Source organism: Amblyomma maculatum, chromosome 2 (genome assembly GCF_055883805.1).
Source record: "Amblyomma maculatum isolate TAMU_Amacu chromosome 2, ASM5588380v1, whole genome shotgun sequence".
Taxonomy (NCBI): Eukaryota; Metazoa; Arthropoda; class Arachnida; order Ixodida; family Ixodidae; genus Amblyomma; species Amblyomma maculatum.
The window spans coordinates 53,380,251-53,402,057 of NC_139345.1; the positions used below are offsets into that span (position 1 = coordinate 53,380,251).

The 21,807-nt window shown below is 42.4% G+C and overlaps 1 protein-coding gene across 1 annotated transcript in view; it reads left to right on the plus strand.

The window, feature by feature from the left end:
- Positions 1 to 1,353: 1,353 nt before the first annotated feature.
- Ptpmeg2 (Protein tyrosine phosphatase Meg2) overlaps positions 1,354 to 21,807 on the plus strand; it is a 33,464-nt gene continuing 13,010 nt past the window's right edge. The window contains exons 1-11 of the mRNA XM_084594161.1: positions 1,354 to 1,767; positions 2,786 to 2,929; positions 3,018 to 3,107; positions 7,212 to 7,336; positions 10,693 to 10,798; positions 11,214 to 11,324; positions 12,487 to 12,617; positions 13,693 to 13,942; positions 14,720 to 14,908; positions 15,422 to 15,501; positions 19,573 to 19,733. Coding sequence (XP_084450287.1) covers positions 1,723 to 1,767; positions 2,786 to 2,929; positions 3,018 to 3,107; positions 7,212 to 7,336; positions 10,693 to 10,798; positions 11,214 to 11,324; positions 12,487 to 12,617; positions 13,693 to 13,942; positions 14,720 to 14,908; positions 15,422 to 15,501; positions 19,573 to 19,733 — 1,432 coding nt within the window. The 5' untranslated portion in view covers positions 1,354 to 1,722. The remainder of the gene's footprint in view (positions 1,768 to 2,785; positions 2,930 to 3,017; positions 3,108 to 7,211; positions 7,337 to 10,692; positions 10,799 to 11,213; positions 11,325 to 12,486; positions 12,618 to 13,692; positions 13,943 to 14,719; positions 14,909 to 15,421; positions 15,502 to 19,572; positions 19,734 to 21,807) is intronic.

Consider the following 21,807-nt stretch of genomic DNA (forward strand, 5'->3'; position numbering starts at 1 on the left):
AGAGAGGAATCCGTGGTGATATTTCAGCCCAATTGTGTACTCATTTATAACTGGAGATTTTTCAGTTCGTTCCAATTGTTTTTTTTCTTTGTTTTTTTTTTTTTTTACTGAATGCCTTGTCTAAGGAGGAGTAAACTTCAATAAAAAGTGAAATGGAAGTTGACTGCTGATTCTTTGAGGGCTCATCAGGCCAGGAGTTCTCTAGATGCCGCCTCCCTCCTTTGTGCTGGTAATCTGCACGAGTGGCAGGCATAGCGTCTTTCCAGGAGGTGTGGGAAAGAGATGGGATGCATGTATGTCCACAGCTAATGAAACAGGTCGGAGTGCACTGTTGCTTGACTAGTGGGTCTACGGCACGGTTGATGAATATGATATGGGATGAATTTTTAAATTGCCTTCAGACATTACGCTGGGCCTTTGTCACTGCGCGTTCGAGGGTACGTGATACAGACTTGATACAGCTGGTGCTGGCCTAGCTCGTATTCTATGGGGTAAAAGGCTTCGGAAAAATGGGCCTTCAAGAAAGGACAAAGGCCATATATGAGAAGAATGCGTCTTTGTCCCTTCTTGACTGGTCTAATTGGTTTAAGGAACAGATCCCCACTTGATCCCAGTCGAATTCCAGTTAGGAATCCATTGTGATCCAACTGGGAACCCACTCCTATGAACTGGAAATTTGTCTCTTAAACCAGTTAGACCAGCTAAAATTTTTGCCTGGGGTGGCTAAAAGGATACCCTTTTATCGAGTTCCTTTGAGCTACTAAAATCAGATCAAGGGGCGAATATCTCCTCCTCTGAAAAACGTACGTGGCGTATCTACCAGAATTTATAACGAGAAGTACACATAGCAATTAACATCAATTTCGCCCCTCCAGAGAATGTGGTTATTGGCAATCGTCCCGCGCATGTGCCGAGTAAAATACACGTGTACAGGCTGATACCGTGTTAATTGTTATCCCATTGAAGTAAGCTTTTAAAAAGCCTACATTACATTCATGGGGACTATTGTAACCTGAAGTTTCAATGGGGTGTCACACGTTTCTGCAACCTACAAGTTTTTTGCAAGTATCTCAGGCTGGCTCCCACTTAATTGGTGCTCTCTTACGGTGGGGGTGGGTAGGGGAGAGGAGAGGGGGTGGCTGAAAAGGTGATTGAACAATAATAAGACTCTGATGAAAATAAAAGTGTTTAACCGCAAGTTCAACGAACAAGGGATGCAGATTGACTACTTCTCAGGCAGCCTTTGGCCTTTACTCCGTAAAATTACTGGGCCAGTAGCGACATCTTTTACTTCATAAGAGAACAAGCCGCCATTTACGGTTGGGTGTGTGTTTATAGTAACTGCTCCTCGTTTCTCTATAAAATGAATGAAACTTATTTACGCCCGAGTACTAAAATAATACTATGACTTGTTGTTTTACCTTACACCTTCAAAAGAAAAAAGAAGTACTAAAGAAACTAGCTGATCCATAACCGCTTGGGCCAAGCTCACAAAGATGGCTGGCTGGGATCGGTGAAACGGCTCGCGCAAGCGCGTGTTTCCGCTGTTTACTGCGGGTACTATTTATTTTTTCGAGCTTTTTTTGGTGCTGGGCTAAGGGATGGGTCGAGCTCGGAGGAACCACGCCATTCATACAGCGAGGCTAGGAGCCCATCGCTCGAACGAACCCATAGTTTAAGTGCTGCTGTATGTCATCCAAAACACCTCTTGGGTAACGAAGAATGAAACACAACATGGCTGCGTCACTGAGTTCACAGGAAGAGCAGGTAAAGCTGTCATCTTTCTCTGGATGTACGTGAACATAACGCATAGAAAGGTCGGTTTGTATGTGGTAGAACCAGACCCGTGGGATACGCCGCTACCTGTCAGTAGCTGGCTTGTTCCGTCTTCAAAACTGCGTTATCACGCGAAACCATGCAAGTTTCCAAGCCATCCGAGCCTGTTTTATGGCACGCTCGTGTGAAGTGAATTATTAATGCTTTGATTTTGCTTTTTCTTCATTTCGCTGTATTCTCTTGTGGATTTCGAGAGGGAACAAGTGCTTTCGTAATAGCGATTTAAGGTAGGGAATACAGATCTAATGACGTCCGTGTTGTAGCGTGTAAGGTTTCAACCACTATCTTATTTGAGACATTTCGTCTTTGGAACTGTAGTCTCAATACTTTTGAATTGAGGGGTTCACACCTGCAGACCGGTCGCGCAGTAATCGGCGTACAAGCATTTCTGCCGAGTTAATGCGCCATCATTTTTTTTCGGCGCCAGGCTTATAGCATTCTTTCCAAATCAGGAATCAATTTTGCATTTTTCTTACATGAGTACGCACGCAGTATCTCTTCGGTGAACTGGGAGTCGCATCTTTGCATGTAAAGGGGGCTTGTCGCTATGATCAATACCGAGTAGTAATGTTGCCTGGATATTTTGTTCATTTCTTAGTGAAATAGGTCATTGTTTTAGTACTCTAAGTTTGTCACAAAACACAAATGGCCTTGTGGCTTAATGCATCATGCAAATATGGTTATTGCCAGTCTTCACAAAAATTTTTGGCAATCACAGGTCGACCAGAAACAGAAAAATGACTAAAGGCTGTTAGCAAATGACTGTCACCAAAGGGCATAACTTTGACTCGAAACTGATCTAGACATTTCACTGAAAGCAGGTGAAAAAGACAACTGTTATACTATCCTAATGCGTTTCGATGGCTTTGGTCTTGGAGAGTCCCTTTTTTTTAACATTTACTGATACTTGTATCTTTTTCTTACCTTTATTGTGTCGTGTTTCCAACAGCTGGTGAAGGAGTTTATGAAAGTGGTGAATGAACAGAGGTTGAGCCACAGCGCAGGACCGCTGACATGGAACGCTGCGGTTAAATTCATGATGGCCCGAAAGTTCGATCTTCGCCGCGCGCTATCCCTCTATGAAGCTCACGAGGTACCATCTCTTTCTTTTTTGTTGTGGATGCCATGCAAGCCAGAAGTGAACAGCCCAGCATTTTATTTTGTTACCTTTGTCTGTGCAGATCACTCGATATCGAGAAGGGCTGTGCACTTTTGACCCTACAACCGAGCCCTTAAAAGGGGAACTGGAAACTGGGAAGTTCACAGTCTTGGTGAGTTTTTTACTGCTCACCCCAACTTCCTTTCTACTCGGATGACGCTGGAGTTTGGCAAGGCTCTAGTCACAACTTACGGTGACTGCCTATGTAAACATGCCTATGAAGACAGGCATGTCTAGTGTAGAGTAAGACAAACCAGAGGCCAAAAGACTGAACCGCAAAAAAAATTTTACTTAAAAAGTTAGAACAATAAGCAGGGGTCAGAGCTTTCGGTTTTTGTTTTAAGATAATTTGGTGGGCTTTTTTAAACATTTGTTTCTGAGCACAGTTTTCAGGATTTTGTTTTTCGACAAGTACTATTTCTGACATAAAAACTGTCACTTGTTTCTCCTTTTCTTCAGTTATGTAATGTGATATACATCTACTTTCAAAAGCCTTATAGTCTATCTTGACATTTTTTAGCACGAGCACTTGATGTGACAGTAATTGAGCAGATATGGTCATAGCTAAGGCTGTGCCTGTTAGAAAATATGTTATAACTTGTGTGGTAGCTTTCTTCTTTTTGTCGTAGTGTAGAGCAAGACAAACCAGAGGCCAAAAGATTGAACCCCAAAAAACATTTTACTTAAAAAGTTAGAACAATAAATAAATGCATTTAAACTGCTGCACATAGTCTTCTGGCCAGCACTACCCAGTGGCACAAACTGCAACGATATTAAAAGCATTGACTGGCCTGCTCACCACACACCTGCCATGCGCAGACAAAACACATATGCCATGTCAAGTCACGATATAAGTGCAGGTTGCAATGCACTGTGAGGAAAATGTTGGTGTGAGAGCTGGTGGTCAGTCCGTGGTACAAAAATGCATTGGAAAATTTATTTCTCACAATAAGTTGCACAAAAGGGAAAATAATAAAAGCTATGCCTGGGAAACGATTACTGAGATATATGTATATACACTTGCCATGCTTAGACAACAAGAACCATGTCGTTTTGCAGAGAGTTTCGTGTCATGATCCCTTTACCTGGTTGCATTAAAGGAATGAGTATATTGTTTCTAGCTGTGCAATGTGCTGCAGTAGTCTCTTTCATTCAGTAAGGAAACTGTCAAACCAGAAAATGCTTCACAAGAACAGTTTTGGATTGTAAGGAAATATAAGATGGGTGCAGCAGAAATTTGGAAACCAGAACGGCACACATCACATGGCTCTCATAGTGACAGTAGTAGCTAAACGTTTGTTAAACTGTCGCAAAGGTCAGAATGGGACACTTTTTCGTGGTAGTTTTGCTTGATTCGAGTTGACCGTGGCTCCTTGCTGTTAGAAATGTTGCCAGCATCATTACACGCAGTTACATAAATGCCTACTTGGCCATGCACTTGACAGTAAGTGTACAATGGGAGTGCGCACGGACGGCATTACACCGTAGTAGCCGCTACGGGCTGCATAGTGGAGTCGATGTTATGTGTGCATGAATTTGTGGAAAAGTACAATCGAAATTCCCGAATGCATTGTTTAATCTTGCGAGTTGATGACATCTTAACATGGCGCAGGCTTACGCACTTCATTAATTTCTGTAATAGCCAAGTGAAACCAGCAGTCAACAGTCAGCTAACTGTCTGGGGCATACACATCGACACTACTGATGCTTTTTTTTCTTTCTTTACCAGAAAGTTGGATCCTTAATATAAGTGATGTGTTTCCATTTTGCTTCACTGTTCATCATCCGAGCAGACTAAGCTGACAAGAAAATTAGGTAGAGTTTAATAATTGTTGCAGACATGTCATACGTATCAGGTATCACACTGTGAAGATACTACAGCCTGATAAAATTTAGAGTAAAACAGCAGATGTACTTCACAGAAGGCACCAATAGTATCAAAGGGAAAGGTCCACCAACAAGCACGTCATGCATTGTGTGCCTTAGTTGCATCTCCTCACAGAAAGGTGTCATTATTTTGAGCACTTATGAAAATATTAGCTCACAAAGTTATTTGTTTATTAGAGTTTAGCACATAAAATGGCTTTACAAATGGGGCTGTGCATACAAAGAAAAATTAGTTTGATTGTTATTTAAATTACTTGTGAATGGTGCCAAAGAATGACAAGGTATTTATTATTTAGTTATGCTGCACTGCAGGTATGGGCCCAGACAGGAGAGGTATACATTAGAGCTAAACAGTATACAGTCGACGACCGACTTTTCGGACTCTCTAAGGACCCCGTGAAAAGGTCCGAAAATTCGGGAATCCCAAAAAATTAGATTTTGTAGGGGAAATCACTTTACATTTTCTGGTTGCCACTATGGGGGAGGAAGGGGTCACTTGGCCAGTCTGATGCTTGACGACCTCACTGCGCAATGTTTATACTGAAAATGGGCGGCAACCGGTGTTTAATGGCTGTACCGCACTTCACGGGCGAATGCGCTGACTTAGATGTAGTCCAGACGCGAAAGCAAAACTGCTGCTGCTGCGAGTTCGCTGAACCGCCTTGTTTTGAGGATGCTTCACTGCATGCTCTTACCCGCCTTGCAGTGAGATATGCTCAAAACGCGGCGGGGCTGTATGTGCTGCTACTGCGTCGCACCACATACAGAGCCCAGCGTTTCTAGCTTAAAATTTGCTTTATATAATCCATTTTGGACCTCCTTGAAGTCTGGATTAATGACGTCCCTCAGTACATGTTATATGGAGGCTTAGCTATTGGCAATGGTGCTGCGGCGAATGCGAATAAAGTCCGAAAAATCAAGCAGTCAGTCGTGATGCGTCCGTGATTAGTTGTATGGAATATGTCGTGGTGCCGCGAAAAAGTCAGAATAATCAAGCATGTCTGAAAAATCAGGTGTCCAAATTTTCAGCTGTCGACTGTAGGGTGAATACGACGTAAAGTCTCCAAAAGCCACTCACAGTAAAGGCAGTAGTGGACACATAGAGTGCATTAAAACGATTATTGACACAAAAAACGTTCAGACATGCAAAGGAATAAAGAGAAATGTTGATTGAGTGTAAAGTCCTGTTGATTGTTTACAAGATGTTTACTTCCATCATCCTCAGTGATGGAATGCACCATCTAGTAGGTAGTTCCAGTCTGACATAATTTAGAGGGAAGAAGAATATTAGAATATATTCATCATGACAAAGTAACGTGTTAAAGGTAGATGAAACACTAGAACAGCCACGGTCACAAACCTTAGTGTAAGCTATACCTTTGAATGCGGCGAGGGACATAAACATAGGGAAATAAGGAGGACAACAAGAATGCTTACTACTGAATGTATTGTGGAAAATACCATCTTTTATACTTTTGTACATTATCAGAGCCAGAACAGCGAAACGAAAAAAATACTGAATCATGATAATTTATATGCCGGTGCATTATCGCAACCAGAACAAGGCAACATGAAAACAAAATCACGATAAAATGACCCATTATGAGGATGTACACTTGTCCATCTAAAATGATGATGATTGTTTTTCCTTGTAATAAACTCTGTAGTAGGTGCTCTTTCTGTCTCTCTTATTTTCTTCTTTGCGTTTCCTTAGCGCCATTCAAATTTTTAGCATAAACAAACAAGCACATTAATCAAAGTGTGTGACAATGATGGCATAACGCCATCATCTTGTGAGTACACCTTAACTGATGAAAGAATTGGAAAAACATGACCTGCATCGGCTTCCATTGTGGAAAAGATCTGTAAGCGCAACAGGATAAAGTTAATTGTGACATCATTAAAATAAATCAGTGCCATCAGTCGGAGGCCATGTGTTACTCAGTATTTGAAGCTTCACTCTTGGGTTGCATCCTACTTGTATAGTTCCACACACATTTGGAAATTTGAAGAACCTTTTTTTTTTTTTTTTTTTTTCTTTCCTACACTCTGCGATATAGGGGATCTTCGCCACCAAGCATGCTGCGTTGGACCTAATATCCCAATTTCACTGGTGTTATTCCTAGTCAGAGTGCCAAAAGTTTGTTGAGGTGTGTTCTGCAATCTGACCTTCTTGATTATGTTCTGATCAGGTTCATATCTCATGCAAGTACTTGTTGAGAAGGGGCTAGACAGTTTCATTTTGCTCTATTGCTCGGAAACAGGGCTGTTTTGTATAGCATGCACAAAATGTTGCACGGAATTCATTGCTTTCTCTCCCTGGTTGTAGCCGACACGAGACAGTTCCGGAGCGGCAATCACCATGTTCACAGCAAGCAAACACTGGCCATTGCAGAGTTCGCACAAGGTCACACTGCAAGGTGTTGTCTATCAGCTAGATGTGGCCTTGGAGAGGTACGCTCTCACCGTCTTACTTTCAGCTTGAATCCCTTTTGTACATCTCCTGGACGTGAAATCAAGGCCGACTTTCATTTTTCTTTTCCACAGTCCCTCATACTTGAGTCAGTGCTTTATGGAAGATTTGGAATTGCATGGCACTTGCATATGTATACACTGCCTGCTGCAGGTAGCTGCTATAGCATCCCTGTGACGTACACTGTGCAGTTCATGACTTGACAGCGAAGTGTTTTAGATTTAAGGGGTATTTGCTATTGTGGCCAATAGCTAGAGGCAGAGTTAGGCAGGGCTCTCATATAACGGCGAATCTGTATTGCTTGTCACTTGTCGTATAGCGCTTGCATTGCAGCGTTTTCGGCATGCTTGTTGAAAAGTGACAGATTTGATAACCTTCCTGTATTTTGGTGCAGTGTTTTGACATTTTAAGCGATGTTCACACTTTGGCATGTTGTGCACAGTTTCTCAGTGGAATTTTTAAAATATGCTAGCCCTTCAAAGATTCCTGGATGACATGTGAGCTAGCTTACTTAATTGAAACTGGCTGGTACCAGACTACCGCATTCTAATTAAAAAGAAGAAACTAGCTTAACTGTAGGCAGAACTTTTATAAAATGATAAAGCTAGGGCTGTGTGAATACTGAAATATTCCTATACAAATTGAATATAAATATGGAAGAAAAATGCCTTCGAATATTGAATATCTGATTATTAAAAAAAATTGAAAATTAAAAAATAACCGACATTGTTCATCTTGTTAATTTCAGAATTCACGTGGTATTTCCAAATAAAATTGCGAAGAAGTGAACAGAATAAGTAAAACTGCACAGAGGTTTATACCCTACTAAAAAATTCGGTATATATATTATACAGGATTTCATTTACTATTTTGTGTTTCCTTTCGTTTCCTTTTGTTTTGTTTTTTGCAGGAAAGATCTGCATTAAACTGGGTGGAGCGGTCATATCGCTTTTGAATACAGCAAACTCTCGTTGACCAGATAAAAATTTCCGAATTGACCAAATGCTTGCAATTATCAAATGGGCCAGAAAAAGCTGCAGAGGGTCATTTATATTACAGTAATTTTATCAGATGAACACCTGCGCACAATGGGTGTCCGCTTTTGAAATAAAACCAAAGTGAGAACGACATTATTTCCCACTTTCTTCAAGTGGTTCGCTTTGCGTGCACACTGTTGGAAAGGCCCCTCTTCACGTTGTGTTCTAAGGATTCACTGCACAACCCATGCTGTCAAGCATTGTGGTGAGGCATGCAGTGTGGGGAATTCTAAAATTTTTGTTTTATTAGGTAATTTTGGAACATTTGAAAAATTCAGACATCAATTTTTCAAATAAAAATCAAATAACAAACTTATTCGATACCTATTTGAAATTTGGAATATTTTTACATCTCTAGATAAAGCCAAAGAAACGGAGTGCAAGTATTGGCACTGCCTGTCAATATCGTTGTGAATTGCACATGTCAACTTCATTTCTTGGGCGTGAATTCCACAGGCTTCGCTGGGGCGCAAGTTGATTCCTTTTGGTGGAGACATCACAAGTTTTAAGTGACTGTTGGCAAAATTTGTAATGTGACTTTGTTAGCAGCAAATGTGTTTGCTGCTCGACAAGCATCAGAGCACCCAGAAAGAGTGATAGAATTGATTTGTACTAAGAGCAGTAATTAGATGCAATTTTCCTCAGTATCGCTTTAAGTTAAAAGGTGCTGTCAGTGCAGTATCGCTGTTTCTTAATTCTTTTCTCTTCTGTCTTTCTTTCATTTAGCCTAGCAAATGACTAGTGTTTGCGAACTGTGTTGCTGATCGAGAATACACTCGAGCTCACTGATAACAAGCCTGATGGCCGCGTGGATTGCATTCATTGTACCTAATGCTTCAATTGAGTTTTTATACAGCCAAAAGTCGTAATTTGACAGAAGTTGTGGAGCTTATTTCATTATCTAATGTTTTTATTGAGTGGACTTCTTTTTTTTACTTCCTTTTATTGAGTGGCTGGAAAGATGTCGCCATTTTTATAGTCCAGAATCGAGAAAAATACATCAGAAAAAATATGCACGGGAGCCCGTGTCAACATGGTGACGCAATTTTTCTTTGTGCAGAGTTTAGGATCACGTCACACTGTTTCGCTTCCTGCGTAGCGTCCATCTGCTAGTCAAGTTGGAGGCTATAGTTTGCGAACAAAATTCAAACTGACAACATAAATTCCTCCAATTGCATTCCATTCATTGTGGGTGTAGGTGTTCACCGAGAACTGAGACAGATGCACTGCCTTTCTTTCCCCACAAACCAAACCAACTAATGATGTTAACACTGCCATGTTCTGTGCCAGTCTCTCGGTGCCAAAAATTTGTGGAATGGAAAGGCAGTGTTAAAGGCACTTTTGCATCTACTCTTAATGCGAAACTTAAGCGACCTCCTAATTTTTCTCTTCATCGAGACCATTCTTACCAACAGCCTGCTTTAGGGGCACAATGATATCTGATGGCATCTCGTCACCTATACATCGACTCATTGCATAAAATTGCGTACATCTGGTTTAGTTGATATTTTATTGCTGCGGATTCCGCCATGCCTGGGCCCGTGCTACAATGGAAGCCTCTCAACACATTGCGCACAGAATGTATCAGCTGTGCTGCCTACACCACGTTATAGCAGCATGGAATGTGGAGAGGAGTAGACAACATGACCAGCCAAAACACTGCCTTGAGTTGACTCATGACTTTGTGGATAATAGCTCCACTTGGTTGTGGATTATCTATTTTCGGTATCACCTGCTTATGACTTATTTGGGATACCGTGTTATTTTTGGGACGGTGCTGTAGGGGTCTGAAGGATTGTTTTCGGCCGTCGCACTTGCTGGAAGCACAAATTTTTCAACTGCAGGTGGGAGTTTACGGTACCTACTGTGTAATCAAATGGTTTCGCCACAATTGTTTGCTGTATCCAAGATGATTTGACAGCTTGACAGCGCCGTAATGCATATTTTTACTGTATCACCTCCATCGTTCATTATAATTGAATGTTCATTAACCAGACAGCCACTATAATAACTGGATTCTATTTGAAATCACTCATAAAATTGTTACAGTTGATCAAAGCTCATTTCTCCTATATTTTTGGAGATTTTGTTTGTTATATAGTTAGTGTTAGAACACTTATCCTGTAAAGTGCTTTTGTAATGCTACTTTTGTTATAGATGCAAAACTCTTGCAACGTTGCTTGCATTTGAGGGGCAAAGTGGACTTTGGCCTTTTATGATAGTGTAGAAATGGCAACTTGTCATTTGGCATGCTGTTGACCTTGTTTTTCCTTTTTACATTTCTCTGGCATTTTGTGCAGCCTCGAAAGCCAGAGATGTGGGATAGTGTTCATATACAACATGACCGGCTCAAAGTACCAGAACTTTGATTACGAACTCAGCCAAAAAATTCTAAACCTTTTAAAGGTGAGTGGTTTGTTATACTACCGTATCTGCATTTTCTTTCTTTTTTGTGCGTGTGTGCTGGGGCGATCTCTACTTTTTTTTACATGCATACATTTCTTGCCAGTGTACTTTCTGTCGCCTTGCCTGCTGCAGTAGTAGAAAATTCACATATCTAGAGCTCTTCCTTCAGGAGGTCTCAACCTTCGGTATGTGAGAAATATGTTTAAATAGCAGAAAGGTGCAGTTTCTACCTTGAGTCTTGCAAGCATTCAGTTGTGTGAATTGTGTAGAGTGAATACCGATTTCACTGTCGTATGTATTGTAAAGATCATGTTGAGGTATTGTGAAGCACATATTTTTTTTTGGAGGTGACTATGACAATATTTTTGCCAGTGCCTCTACATTGCCAAAACCTTGCTTTGACACATTTCTTCAGGGTGCCTATCCGGCGAGGCTGAAGAAAGTCTTGATCGTCAATGCGCCACTGTGGTTCAAGGCACCATTCCGAATCCTCCGCTTGTTTGTCAGGGAGAAACTCAGGGACCGGGTGCGTCTCACAGGCTTTGTGTTTTGCGGTGCATGCGTTGCGAAATTATGTTCTGTTATATTACTTGACCAGCATTCTTATGCAATAAATATGGTTGGATGTTTAAATTTAAGCTTTTACACACGGCAAAAGCAGTGCACAAAAATAATTTTTATACTTATGATCATTTTGGCTAGCCATCGACAGACTGAGAAAGTAATTGTCCTTCTATACTTAGTAATTAACAAAACTTCCATAATTAGTTTTTTGATCATTGTAGTCAGCATGCATGTTACTAGTGAAAATTAAAATTAGAAGCAGATGTTTGTCAGCTTGTTTGTACAATATTCATAACATTTGTGTGTTAAATTTTAAACTAAGCCTATGTAATCAAACAACAAAGGGAAAAAAGAGGAGGGAGGGGGGCCTCCGCTTTTTTCCCTTTTTCTTGCATGCGGAGCAATGAACACTAGGGCTGCCAAGAGACGACACACAGTGAGATGTTCTCGCAGCACAGCTCCTTGGCGCGCTGCCAAGAAATACATTAGACTGGGACAGCACGAAACAGAGGGACGTGCTAATGACTAACTTTCTTTTTCCTGGTTCTCAGTGGCAAAAGTGGGAGGTGGGCTCTTATGCAAGTAATTACGATACACGTACGTGAAGCATGAGCAAACGATTGCGCGCCCAAGGTAGCTGCGCTGGCGTTGGTGATGCGGACAGACTTATCTAGTTCACTATAATACAACAACGTTCCCGTTAAAGTCCCTAGATAGCTGACCTAGAGACTAGTCTCCGTTCATGATGATTATGATGATGATGATACCAGATGGCGTTGAGTACTAGGCGCTGCGCTCGCTCTTTCCACACTCAGAGAAAAATTGTGCATTTGGGCCCATTAGCTATCACTCATTATGTGCTCCTTATATACAAAATAACATCTGGTGCTCTTGTGAGCTATTATTGCTAGGATTTCTTGCTTATTTCCCTAATTCGTAATTTACAAGTTCCCAGCAGTGTTCCACAAATCTGTTACTTCATTTGGGCCGCTAAAACATGTTAACATTCATGTAACGAAATTCACGATTTAACGAAATTTTAAGCTGCAAGTAGGATTTCGTTATATCGAGGTTTGGCTGTATTATTTTATTTAATGGTGTCTGCACTGTTTGGTGGACTGCAGGTGACTACGGTTGGCCTGGAACAACTAGGTGCACACATTCCATACACTTCGTTGCCTCGAGAGCTTGGGGGCAGCCTGGCCATCAACCACAAGGCTTGGCTGCTCCATTGTTTGAAGTCCATGGCCAACAGGTACAGTAAAACAAGGAATTGAAAATTTGGAGGCCTGTATGCATCTTTCAACTGGAACTGTGAAATGCGCATTGCATACTGCGAAGCGCTTTTGAGAGAACATCTCAGTGTGTGGTCGAGATGCTCGTCTGCTATGCTTCAGATGAATTCTTCATGTCACGCTGATGCTGACTCAAAAAGAGTTACAGGAATCCCCGCACTGGAACGGGAGTTATTCAGGAGAGAAGTTTCAAAATACAAACAAACAAAAAATTGCCCTTAACTCCATTTTCTTGGTCCTTCTTTACATTTGGCTCGCCAAAGGACAACATTAGGCGGGACCAATCGAAACAGCCTGTACAAGCATGTCTCTAGGGTGTCGCAGAAGATGGCTTTTCGTGGTTTCTTGGTTGCATTAACACGTTTTCGCTAAAGTTGGCGATGTGCTTTCATGATTATGGCTGCATTGACACGTCGCTGAAATAGAATGAGGAACGAACAGGCTGGAAGTAGGCAGAAGGAGACATTTCTTTGTTGCCATGCAGCCCTAACTATTGTGTTTTTGTCGTGAGCCCGCTCCTTGACCACACGTCCTACAATAGTGAAGAGTAAACTAGCGAGGTCGTTCAATTCTTTCCAGCCTGACCTTGCCAGCATAGCAACAGAAAGCTGTCCACTAGTGCAGGTCGTGAAATTCTTTGACGCAAAGTATGAACCTTTGCGTAATGCAGACAAGCTGGATTGGTTGATTTTAACACGTTACTGCATGACATAACGTGCGTTTACTTACTGACACAATTTGCAGTGCATTTGCTGTTTATCCAATCATCAGACACTCTCCAGTCTCCAGTTAAAATGATATCTGCTGCATAGGACCTACGCTGTGTGCCGACGCCGTCAGTGCCATGATTTTAATTTCTTGGGGAAAGAAAATGGTATTTGATATCAAAATGTGCGTATTGCAACCAGTGGTAATAGTTTCATCATAGCTCAACAGTTTGCAGTGAACAAGCGAAAACAGAGCACTCAAGTTATGTTGCAGGGTGCTGCTTTAAGAAAAAGTCTGTGCTAACCTGTTTGCATGTCCCTGATGCAGGTACAATTTGTCGAGTGAGGTGCCGGTGCCGCCGGCGGTGCTGCCAGCCAACTCCGCCGATCCTGTCGAAAACGATGTAGGGGGTGGTGGGGACGTGACGGAAGAAGAGGAGGAAGAGGCATCTTCGGCCGCCCAGCCTGCCCCCATTGAAACACAAAACTCCGTCCAAGAGAAACAGAATTGTGAGGAACGTGAGAAAGAAGTAGAAGTCATCAAGGAACCAGCCTCAGCCCCTGCTATAGCTAAAAAGGTCAGTACAGGAGCATTAGTCATGATTATTTATGTCACATTTAGCAACAGCAGTCTTGGTAGTTCTGACACTCAGTTAAGTGCATACTGTCTTCTTTGTTTTTTGTTTCTACCCTAAATGCTCAGTGCTTCAGAAAAATCGTGACTTGATAAATCTCTCATGAAGGAACCATTCAAAAAGAGACAACGGACCACAGAGGAGCTGATGAGAGCCCAGCTCTCAATTCTTGTGCATTAATTAACATGTTTGCTTTTTTTTTTTTTTTGTCAACCTAATATGGTCAGATTGTCTGCTAACGAACTCCCCAAGAAGCAAGCAGAGTGAAGTGGTGTATTTTCCCCCACCGGAGCATGAGAAGTGCTTCTTTTTTAGCCTGGCAGTGTATGAAAGTGAATGTAGAGTAGAACCCTGATTGTACAGCTTTGGTCATTAAATGCAAGTCGTGGCTTGAATGATGCACACAAAAATTGAGATTGCACTGCATTTAGTTGTTTCTTCTTCTTCTACTTCTTTTTTTTCCTTCAAGCATCATGCTTTGTAACATTGAGTTTTGAGGTGTCACTTGCATTTCATTTTGTTTCAGAACAGATTCCATGTGCAAATGGTGTCGTTATTCTTTTGGAGCTTTTACCCTTGAAACTATTTTGTTTTAAAAGCCTTACTTAGTCAAGTTTATCGAAGTACGCCTAGAGTTCAGCGAGAGTGCAGCGGGCAGTTAGAGAATAGAACTGCTGCCCATTCGGAGTGTTCAACCTAACAACACACTTGCACGCACAGGAAGGAGAATCGACTGAGCCAGCTAGGGTCACAGCAGCTTCACCTGAGCTTGTGATGGAAGAGGAAGAGGATGATAAGTGCCCCTCTTCATCGTCAGTATCGTCTTCCTCCCAGTGGGATGAAGGCACAGCCAACGGGGACCACAAGGATGGAGCCGTCACTCTTGAGGAGTTCATCAGCCAACTTCAAGTGAGCAAAAGCCGACTGTCTGTGGCTCGTGCAAGGTTCCATGGTTCTAAGACACTTGTAACTAGGTGCATGTACTTCGCCAACTGGTTCTGGTTGCTGATATGTGGCTAGCCAGGAAGAGTTCTAGGTGCTTGTATTGTAATGAGCCATCATTTGCATTTGGAACTCACTTTTTGTGAGAGAATTCTCCGGTCTTTCTCATCATTGAGAATGGCTCGCATGCATTGAATTCTTGTGCGATGTAACTCGGTGCGGTTTGGCATTCTGCAGGGAATCTTGGTCATTATATTTGCTCTGCGCCACTGCTTTGTTCCTGGTGTAGCTATCACAGCCGTGTTCCTAAAAATTCTTAAAAACACCAGCATATTTATGGCTTCTATTATGAGGCAGGTTTAGAGTTTCCTCTAAAACCTTTTTTTTTGTCAAGTTTATCTCGCAAAATAAAAACGCTTCTTATAGGCACCCTGTAATTGTAAGCTGACAGTAATCTCGGACGGTTACGCTTCTTTGCAGATCAAAGGTCGGCGTGGCCTGTACCAGGAGTATGCTGAGCTAAAAGCGAAAAGTCCTGAGGGCACCTTTGTCACAGCCAGGTAAGGGGCACCCATTACTGTTGCTGGTTTCTCGCAAGCAGCCCTCTATCACATAGCAAACTGTCATTACGGACTCTAATGCTGTTACGAAGCATGAAGCTTCATATTATTTTCTAAGAACATAACGTTTAGCCTTGCTGATCAGTACTGTTTATATACCATGCAGACATGCACACCAGACCGACTATGAAGTCTTCAGGTGAAAACACTGTATGTAAACAGTCTTCATTTATCTAAAGAAACATCTAATATTTTGCATGTACAGCACAGGTGCTCAAGGTCAAATTTAATTTTTGCGGTTTGTAAGCTGAATTCTCAGTAGTGTTGTTACGGTGAAGTCTCGTCACTTCGACTCCTGTTAATTCGAAAATATGTATACCATAAAATTCCGAGCAAGCGCACCACTCTCACGTGCCGAAATTACCCGAAAAGTGGAGGGGGGGGGGTGCTTTCCCGGGACGAGACTGAAATTCAAGATGGCAGTGACATTTTTCTACCAGAAAAAAACAAACAAAAAACTCGGTGCCATCTATTCACAATTTTATTTATTTAGCAACGTCACCTTTATTGAGCAAAGGTTTATGACTGGTCTGTCAATCACTCTCAAAACTATAGACAGACTCCTCTGAGTCAGTTGCAAAAAAAATGTTGACAGCATTCCACTTGAAGGCCACCCCGATCCTCAGGCACCACTGCTTCAATATCTACCAGTTGGGCATGCAAGTCGCCGTCCTCCGAGCCATCGAGTGCGGTGGTAATGCCGCATCCCTTGAAGGAGCGTGCCACAGTCTCTTCGGGCACAGCAGCCCACGCCTCGGCAACAAAATCAAAAACATGCTGCGCAATGGCTTCTTCAGGTTCCCTTTGGGTGTACTCTCTTCTTTGCGCATGTATTCCTCTCACAAACGGCGTGGGTGGACTTAAAAGGCTTGTTCCAATAGACGTCAGCCAGCTGCAGGATGCTCGTGTATCCCGCAAGCACATAGAGCACATAGGTATCACATTCCTCGAAAACATTTTTGGCAGCTTGTGTTTTATGAATGGGCGCCTGGTTCAGTACCAGTAAACTCCGCACGTCGTCCATGTTTGGGCCCCAGACTCTTGACAGCCACTCCTGCATCTTTTTTGATGTCATCCAGCCATTTGTTTTTAGGTGGTGAGACGAACATTGCTACAAATGAAAGAAAAAATCAGCGTTTTGATAGAATGAACTCAGCGACATCGAGATTCCTTGCCCCATTGAAAAAAATTAAATTTTTTCTCACCTGGTATGCGAAGGCTTGCAAAGGCCCTGGCTGGAATTTTTCCGTTTTGTTTCTTGAAGATAACGAAGCCAGGAGCTTGTGACCAGTGGCGCGTGCGGCTAGGCAAACCGTAAACCTTGTTGGGCACGTCCAGTATTTGCGATCAGTATGGTGCTTTCGCCGACCACGTTGTTTGTCCTGTTGGCCGAGTTATATATTTGGACCATCGTCTGATCCATATTGCCGATGTTATACAAGGTCTAGCCGTTGCTCCGTCGCAGGAAGTTTGTGACAGACCGAAAGGCACTTGCTGGCTCTGAAAACTCTTCGGCGTCTTCTGGCTCTCGTTCGTAGAATGGCGCATTGACACGCCGAACTAACTAATGCAACGGCTGGAAGCTACGAGGTTTCTCAATCGCATGTTGCTGCCAATCCTGACAGCTTCAGAAAGGAGCCAGTTGCTAACGTCACGTCCTTCCGTCCTTCCGTCCTTTCCTGCTCGCGCATCGTCCACACATTCACTAAACATCAACATGCTGTTACTCAACTTCTTCGAAGTTTTGCTTTCCCGTAGTTGTGCTGTAGCAACTGCTGTAGTGATGGTTTGGTTCACTCATGGTGTTTGTCATAAAGCTGTTATTGCCGCGATTTTTACGAAAGGCTGGAGGAAAAACCCTTTCTGAACTTACATTAATAGCAGCTAATCGATTCCACTGCTGTTTATCTTTTTCTGTCATGAACTTGAGCAAAAATGTTTACAACCATTGCACTCCTAAATAATTCTGGCCGATTTTCGTGCAGTTTTTTAGCTGAAGTAAATTTTCTTTGTTTCGACCCCAGTTTATTTGGAACTTTGAATAATTTGAACTAGGAGTGCGGTCCTGGTCGATGCCCATTTAAAGGAGACACATGTGCGAAAAGAGAGTGCGATCAGCTGCGGTGCGGCGTTGCGAACGGCATCGCAACAGCCGACTGCTGCTCTTCGCCTGTGTCCAACTTGGTAGATGCCAACGATAGGCCGTGTGCGGGAAGTGCAGCGATGGCCTGCGACATATCGAGGCATGACACACTCTGCCAGCGATCACCAAAACAGCCTTCCCGAACACAACAGAAGCAAACAGAGTGCGTAGTTACTACTACAGATTGTGCTCACTGTGGCAGGTATGATGACTATCAGAAGTTCACCATTTCCGAAATAAATTAAAGCTCAGTCGGATAGTTTTGGATTCGCTTCTACTTCATGCCATCCCACGGCTGCGATTAGGCGTACACATCGAACGCTGCTTGGGGCGTCGCATCTTTTTTGTTTTTGGTTGGCGTCACGTTGTTTTAACGCATACGCATATGTCCCGCACATGTATCCACATTCTGCTTCCAGCTATATAGTCATGCGGTTTCACTGCACTGTGTGGTTCCCCGCAATGCTCTTGGGCCACGTGCAGTGAAGCATCCTCAAAATGTGAGGGGGCCGCTTAGGGCAGAGTCACTGAGTAGCCCTGCGAAGGGTAGGGAGGGTTTTGCGATTTTGGAACAATCCATCTTTCCCTACAGTGTGCGCAAAGCAATTAAAGCGCTTTACGAAGCTGGGAAAAACTTTCTTACTAGGGTTTCATCTCAAATGCAGACAGCTGTCATGCAGGTGCTCATCAGATAAAATTTATTGTAATGCAAACTGTTTTCAGCAATTTTTCTATTCCATTTAATACCTAGAACTTTAGGCTCATTTGAACATTTTTTCTGTTCTATTGGAGGCCAAATTAAATAGAACTCACTGTAGCTGTGAACAGTAAAATGCGCTTAGTAGCATTTAATGCCATCAACCTGCTACAAAGAGCTCCGAAATAGCCCATAAATTGGTCCAAACATGCTTTCTGATCGGCCTTTTGCTGTTCCAAAGCTGCTCCAAAATGAGACTCTTGCTGTTCCCATGCCTGCTCCAATAAGTTAGAACCTGCTTCAACCCCTGTGATTCTGAGCCTACGAGCGAAGCACTCAATGTTTTGACTTTGGATGGATTATGATTTGGCTGACTTTGCTTCCCAGGTACGAATGTCGTCAACATAACATCGTAAAACCACAGAAACTGAAACCGAGTGGTAGCGGATTCAATATGGCTGCACACAGGCGCTGCTTTAGACCATCTGAATCACAGTATTCGGTTATAATGCCAGGGTAGACTTTGAGAGCCTAAAATCATGAAAAAAACTCTCATTACATTTGAGTAGATACGGTAATTACTATGAAGTCCATAGCCTTGATGTGCCTCATGACAAACACGTTGCTTTCATTTTTACTATACTTCATTTCACAAGATGTTTGCAGCACTGCGAAAGGCGGGCATCCCGGTCCAATCAGTATCACGTGCACTACAATAGGCAATTGGGCTCCTACGCGCCTCTCGCCCCCCCCAAATTGGCGGGGGTGACAGTAGGAGCACAATTCTCTATTATAGTGCGCAGGGGCGAGAGGCACAGGAGCACAATTGCAAGGGCTCCTCTGCCTTTCGCAATGCTGCAGATATCTTGTGAGACGACGTGAGTTGTCGTAGTAGATAAATTTACTATACAGGGTCTGAGCTGACATATTTGTTAGTAGCTGATGTAGTAGTAATTATGCACTCTGTTTGCTCCTGTTGTGTTCCATTCCTTGATTTGAAAAATGGAGGCTCGTACCAGGCGGTGGTAGCATAGATTTTTATGCTTGATTGCGTCCCTAACAGAAAGGAGGTTGAACGAGAAAGTTGAAGGTATAAACCAGTGTCGCTCATTGATCCCTTGCATGTTAAGTGCGTAATGTACAGTCTCCCTTTCTTATTTCCTGCTTGCAGACTGAAGCCCAACCAGTGCAAGAATAGGTACACAGATGTACTCTGCTTAGACCACAGCAGGGTGGTACTTGCCATGAGGAATGAGGACGACTGCAGCACCTACATCAACGCCAACTTTGTAGATGGTTACCGCCAGAAGAATGCTTTCATATCAACCCAAGGTATGGAACCTAATTGCTTTTCCCTGCGACATTTATTCCAAACTTGTGACATACTCTCCCCGCTTCTGCGCACAGATTTTAGTTCATTTGTGATTATGCGAATTTCGAATGCTATGAGTATCTTTTGTGGCCCCCTGAGATTTGTATCATCATTGTATCATTTGTATCATCATTTTGTATCATTGGAGGGTCAAATTCTAAAGTTAAAGCTCAGCTACTTTGGTCATCTGATGAGAAGAGAGGAGTCGCTGGAGAAAGATTTGATGTTGGGAAAGGTTGAGGGTCGCCGGCGAAGGGGTAGGCAGCGAACGCGATGGTTAGATGGCATCCTCGAGGCACTGCAGATGAAGTTATGTGATGTTAGGAAGATAGTGAGAGACCGGAAAGCGTGGCGTGACATGGTCCATAGGGTCATGAAGAGTCGGACACGACTGAACGCCTGAACTCAACTGAGATTTGTATCATCAAGGTTCTGCTCTATACGTACAGTGCTGAATAAACCGTGTACCTTCTCACTCAGGGGAAAAAAAAGATGTTACAGGGATACTTATGTTCAACAAACATTGTTATGTCATAACACAACAAGAAAAACACACTGTTGATGAAAAGCTGCAGTACAACAGTCATCAGTGTCGTGTTCCTTGGCAAGCGAATTCAATAAAGTTGAAGCGAGCATAAAAATGTATTCATGTATGGAACAGCCAGGATCGCTGCAAAGCAGGTTCTGAATTGGTCAGTCAAATTTACTCTTGCTTAACTCTTTCATTATCAAAGGAAAAAGGACTATTTTTAATAGGTTTCTTACAAACTTTCTTGCTGCAAACTATACGAGAGGTAAAAAGAAGTAAAATACATGCCAACAATGGAAATGGAATGCACATTCGAAAAACATTTGTTTTAACACATATGCATAGTGTAAACATTGAAAAAAAAAAAAAAAATTGGGAAGAACAAAATTAGTTGGATGGGAACGAAAAATTTGAATTTACAAGATAACTCCGGAAAAAAAAAATTAGTAAAAAATTCTAGAACATACAAAATTTTTCAAATCTTTCTTGAAGCTTGCCAGAAAAATCCAAAAATTGCACCACAAGTGTGCTTTAAGGTAGAAATTTTTCCCTCATTCTACCCCAAAAAAGGCCAGTATCAGCATTCCATTTGAAATAAATGTTACTCTCCAAGAAATAAAAAAATCAATATACAATTTTTTACTGAAGTGAAGTTTGATAACAGTACTTTAAACCATTTTCAATTTCATCTAAGATCGCTTTTGATAATGCTGGAAAAAAAATACAGAAACAAAAAGTATAGCCGCCTCAACATTTGTAACAATCTCTCGATATGAAAATTGAAAACAAAACACGTTGAAATCGAATAAAATACAGTAATCCCTTGTTATGATGAAATCGGTTTATTCGAAATTTCTTTGGGTTTCTTCCCAAACGCATGCATTTTAAGCCGCATTACTCGAAGTGCACGAAGAGTTTGACCTGCTTAGAGCGAAGTGGCGAGTGGAGGCATCGCCGAGCGGCAGCAACTCTTTTGTGTGTACAGTGTCAGAATAATATAGTGCGGAGCGAACGGAAGCCGTCAAATTCCCTGGTGTAGCACACCGAACCGTTAGTCTCAGTCGTAATCATATCGCTGATGTCCCCCGTGATAGAATCTATGTGAAAATAAAGTTTTTCTGATGCTTTGCGATGCCAGAAAATTATGTCTTTTGAATGCCGAAGTGGCCAAAAGACTGTGGTCAGACTTGCCGTTGCATACCATGGGGTGTGTTCGGTGAGCAAAGTTTTATTGCTGTAAAGAGCACTCCTGGTGCTAGCACAAAAGAAAATGTCCGTCCCTAGCTTTGTTGCACTTTTGACGATGCAAATCAACGGATAACCTGCCTTGTAAACACGAAAAGGCCATGGCATTTGCGGCACTATCCAGCATCCTGCTAACCCCCCTCCCTCTCCCCTCTTCCAAAGCGGCTTCGCCTTCCCCTCTTCACTCCGTCTCCCTGAGATAGGCAGCTGCGCGTGCGCCTCCCACCTCTCTTTCCTCTTCACCCCCATTCCCGTAGCCA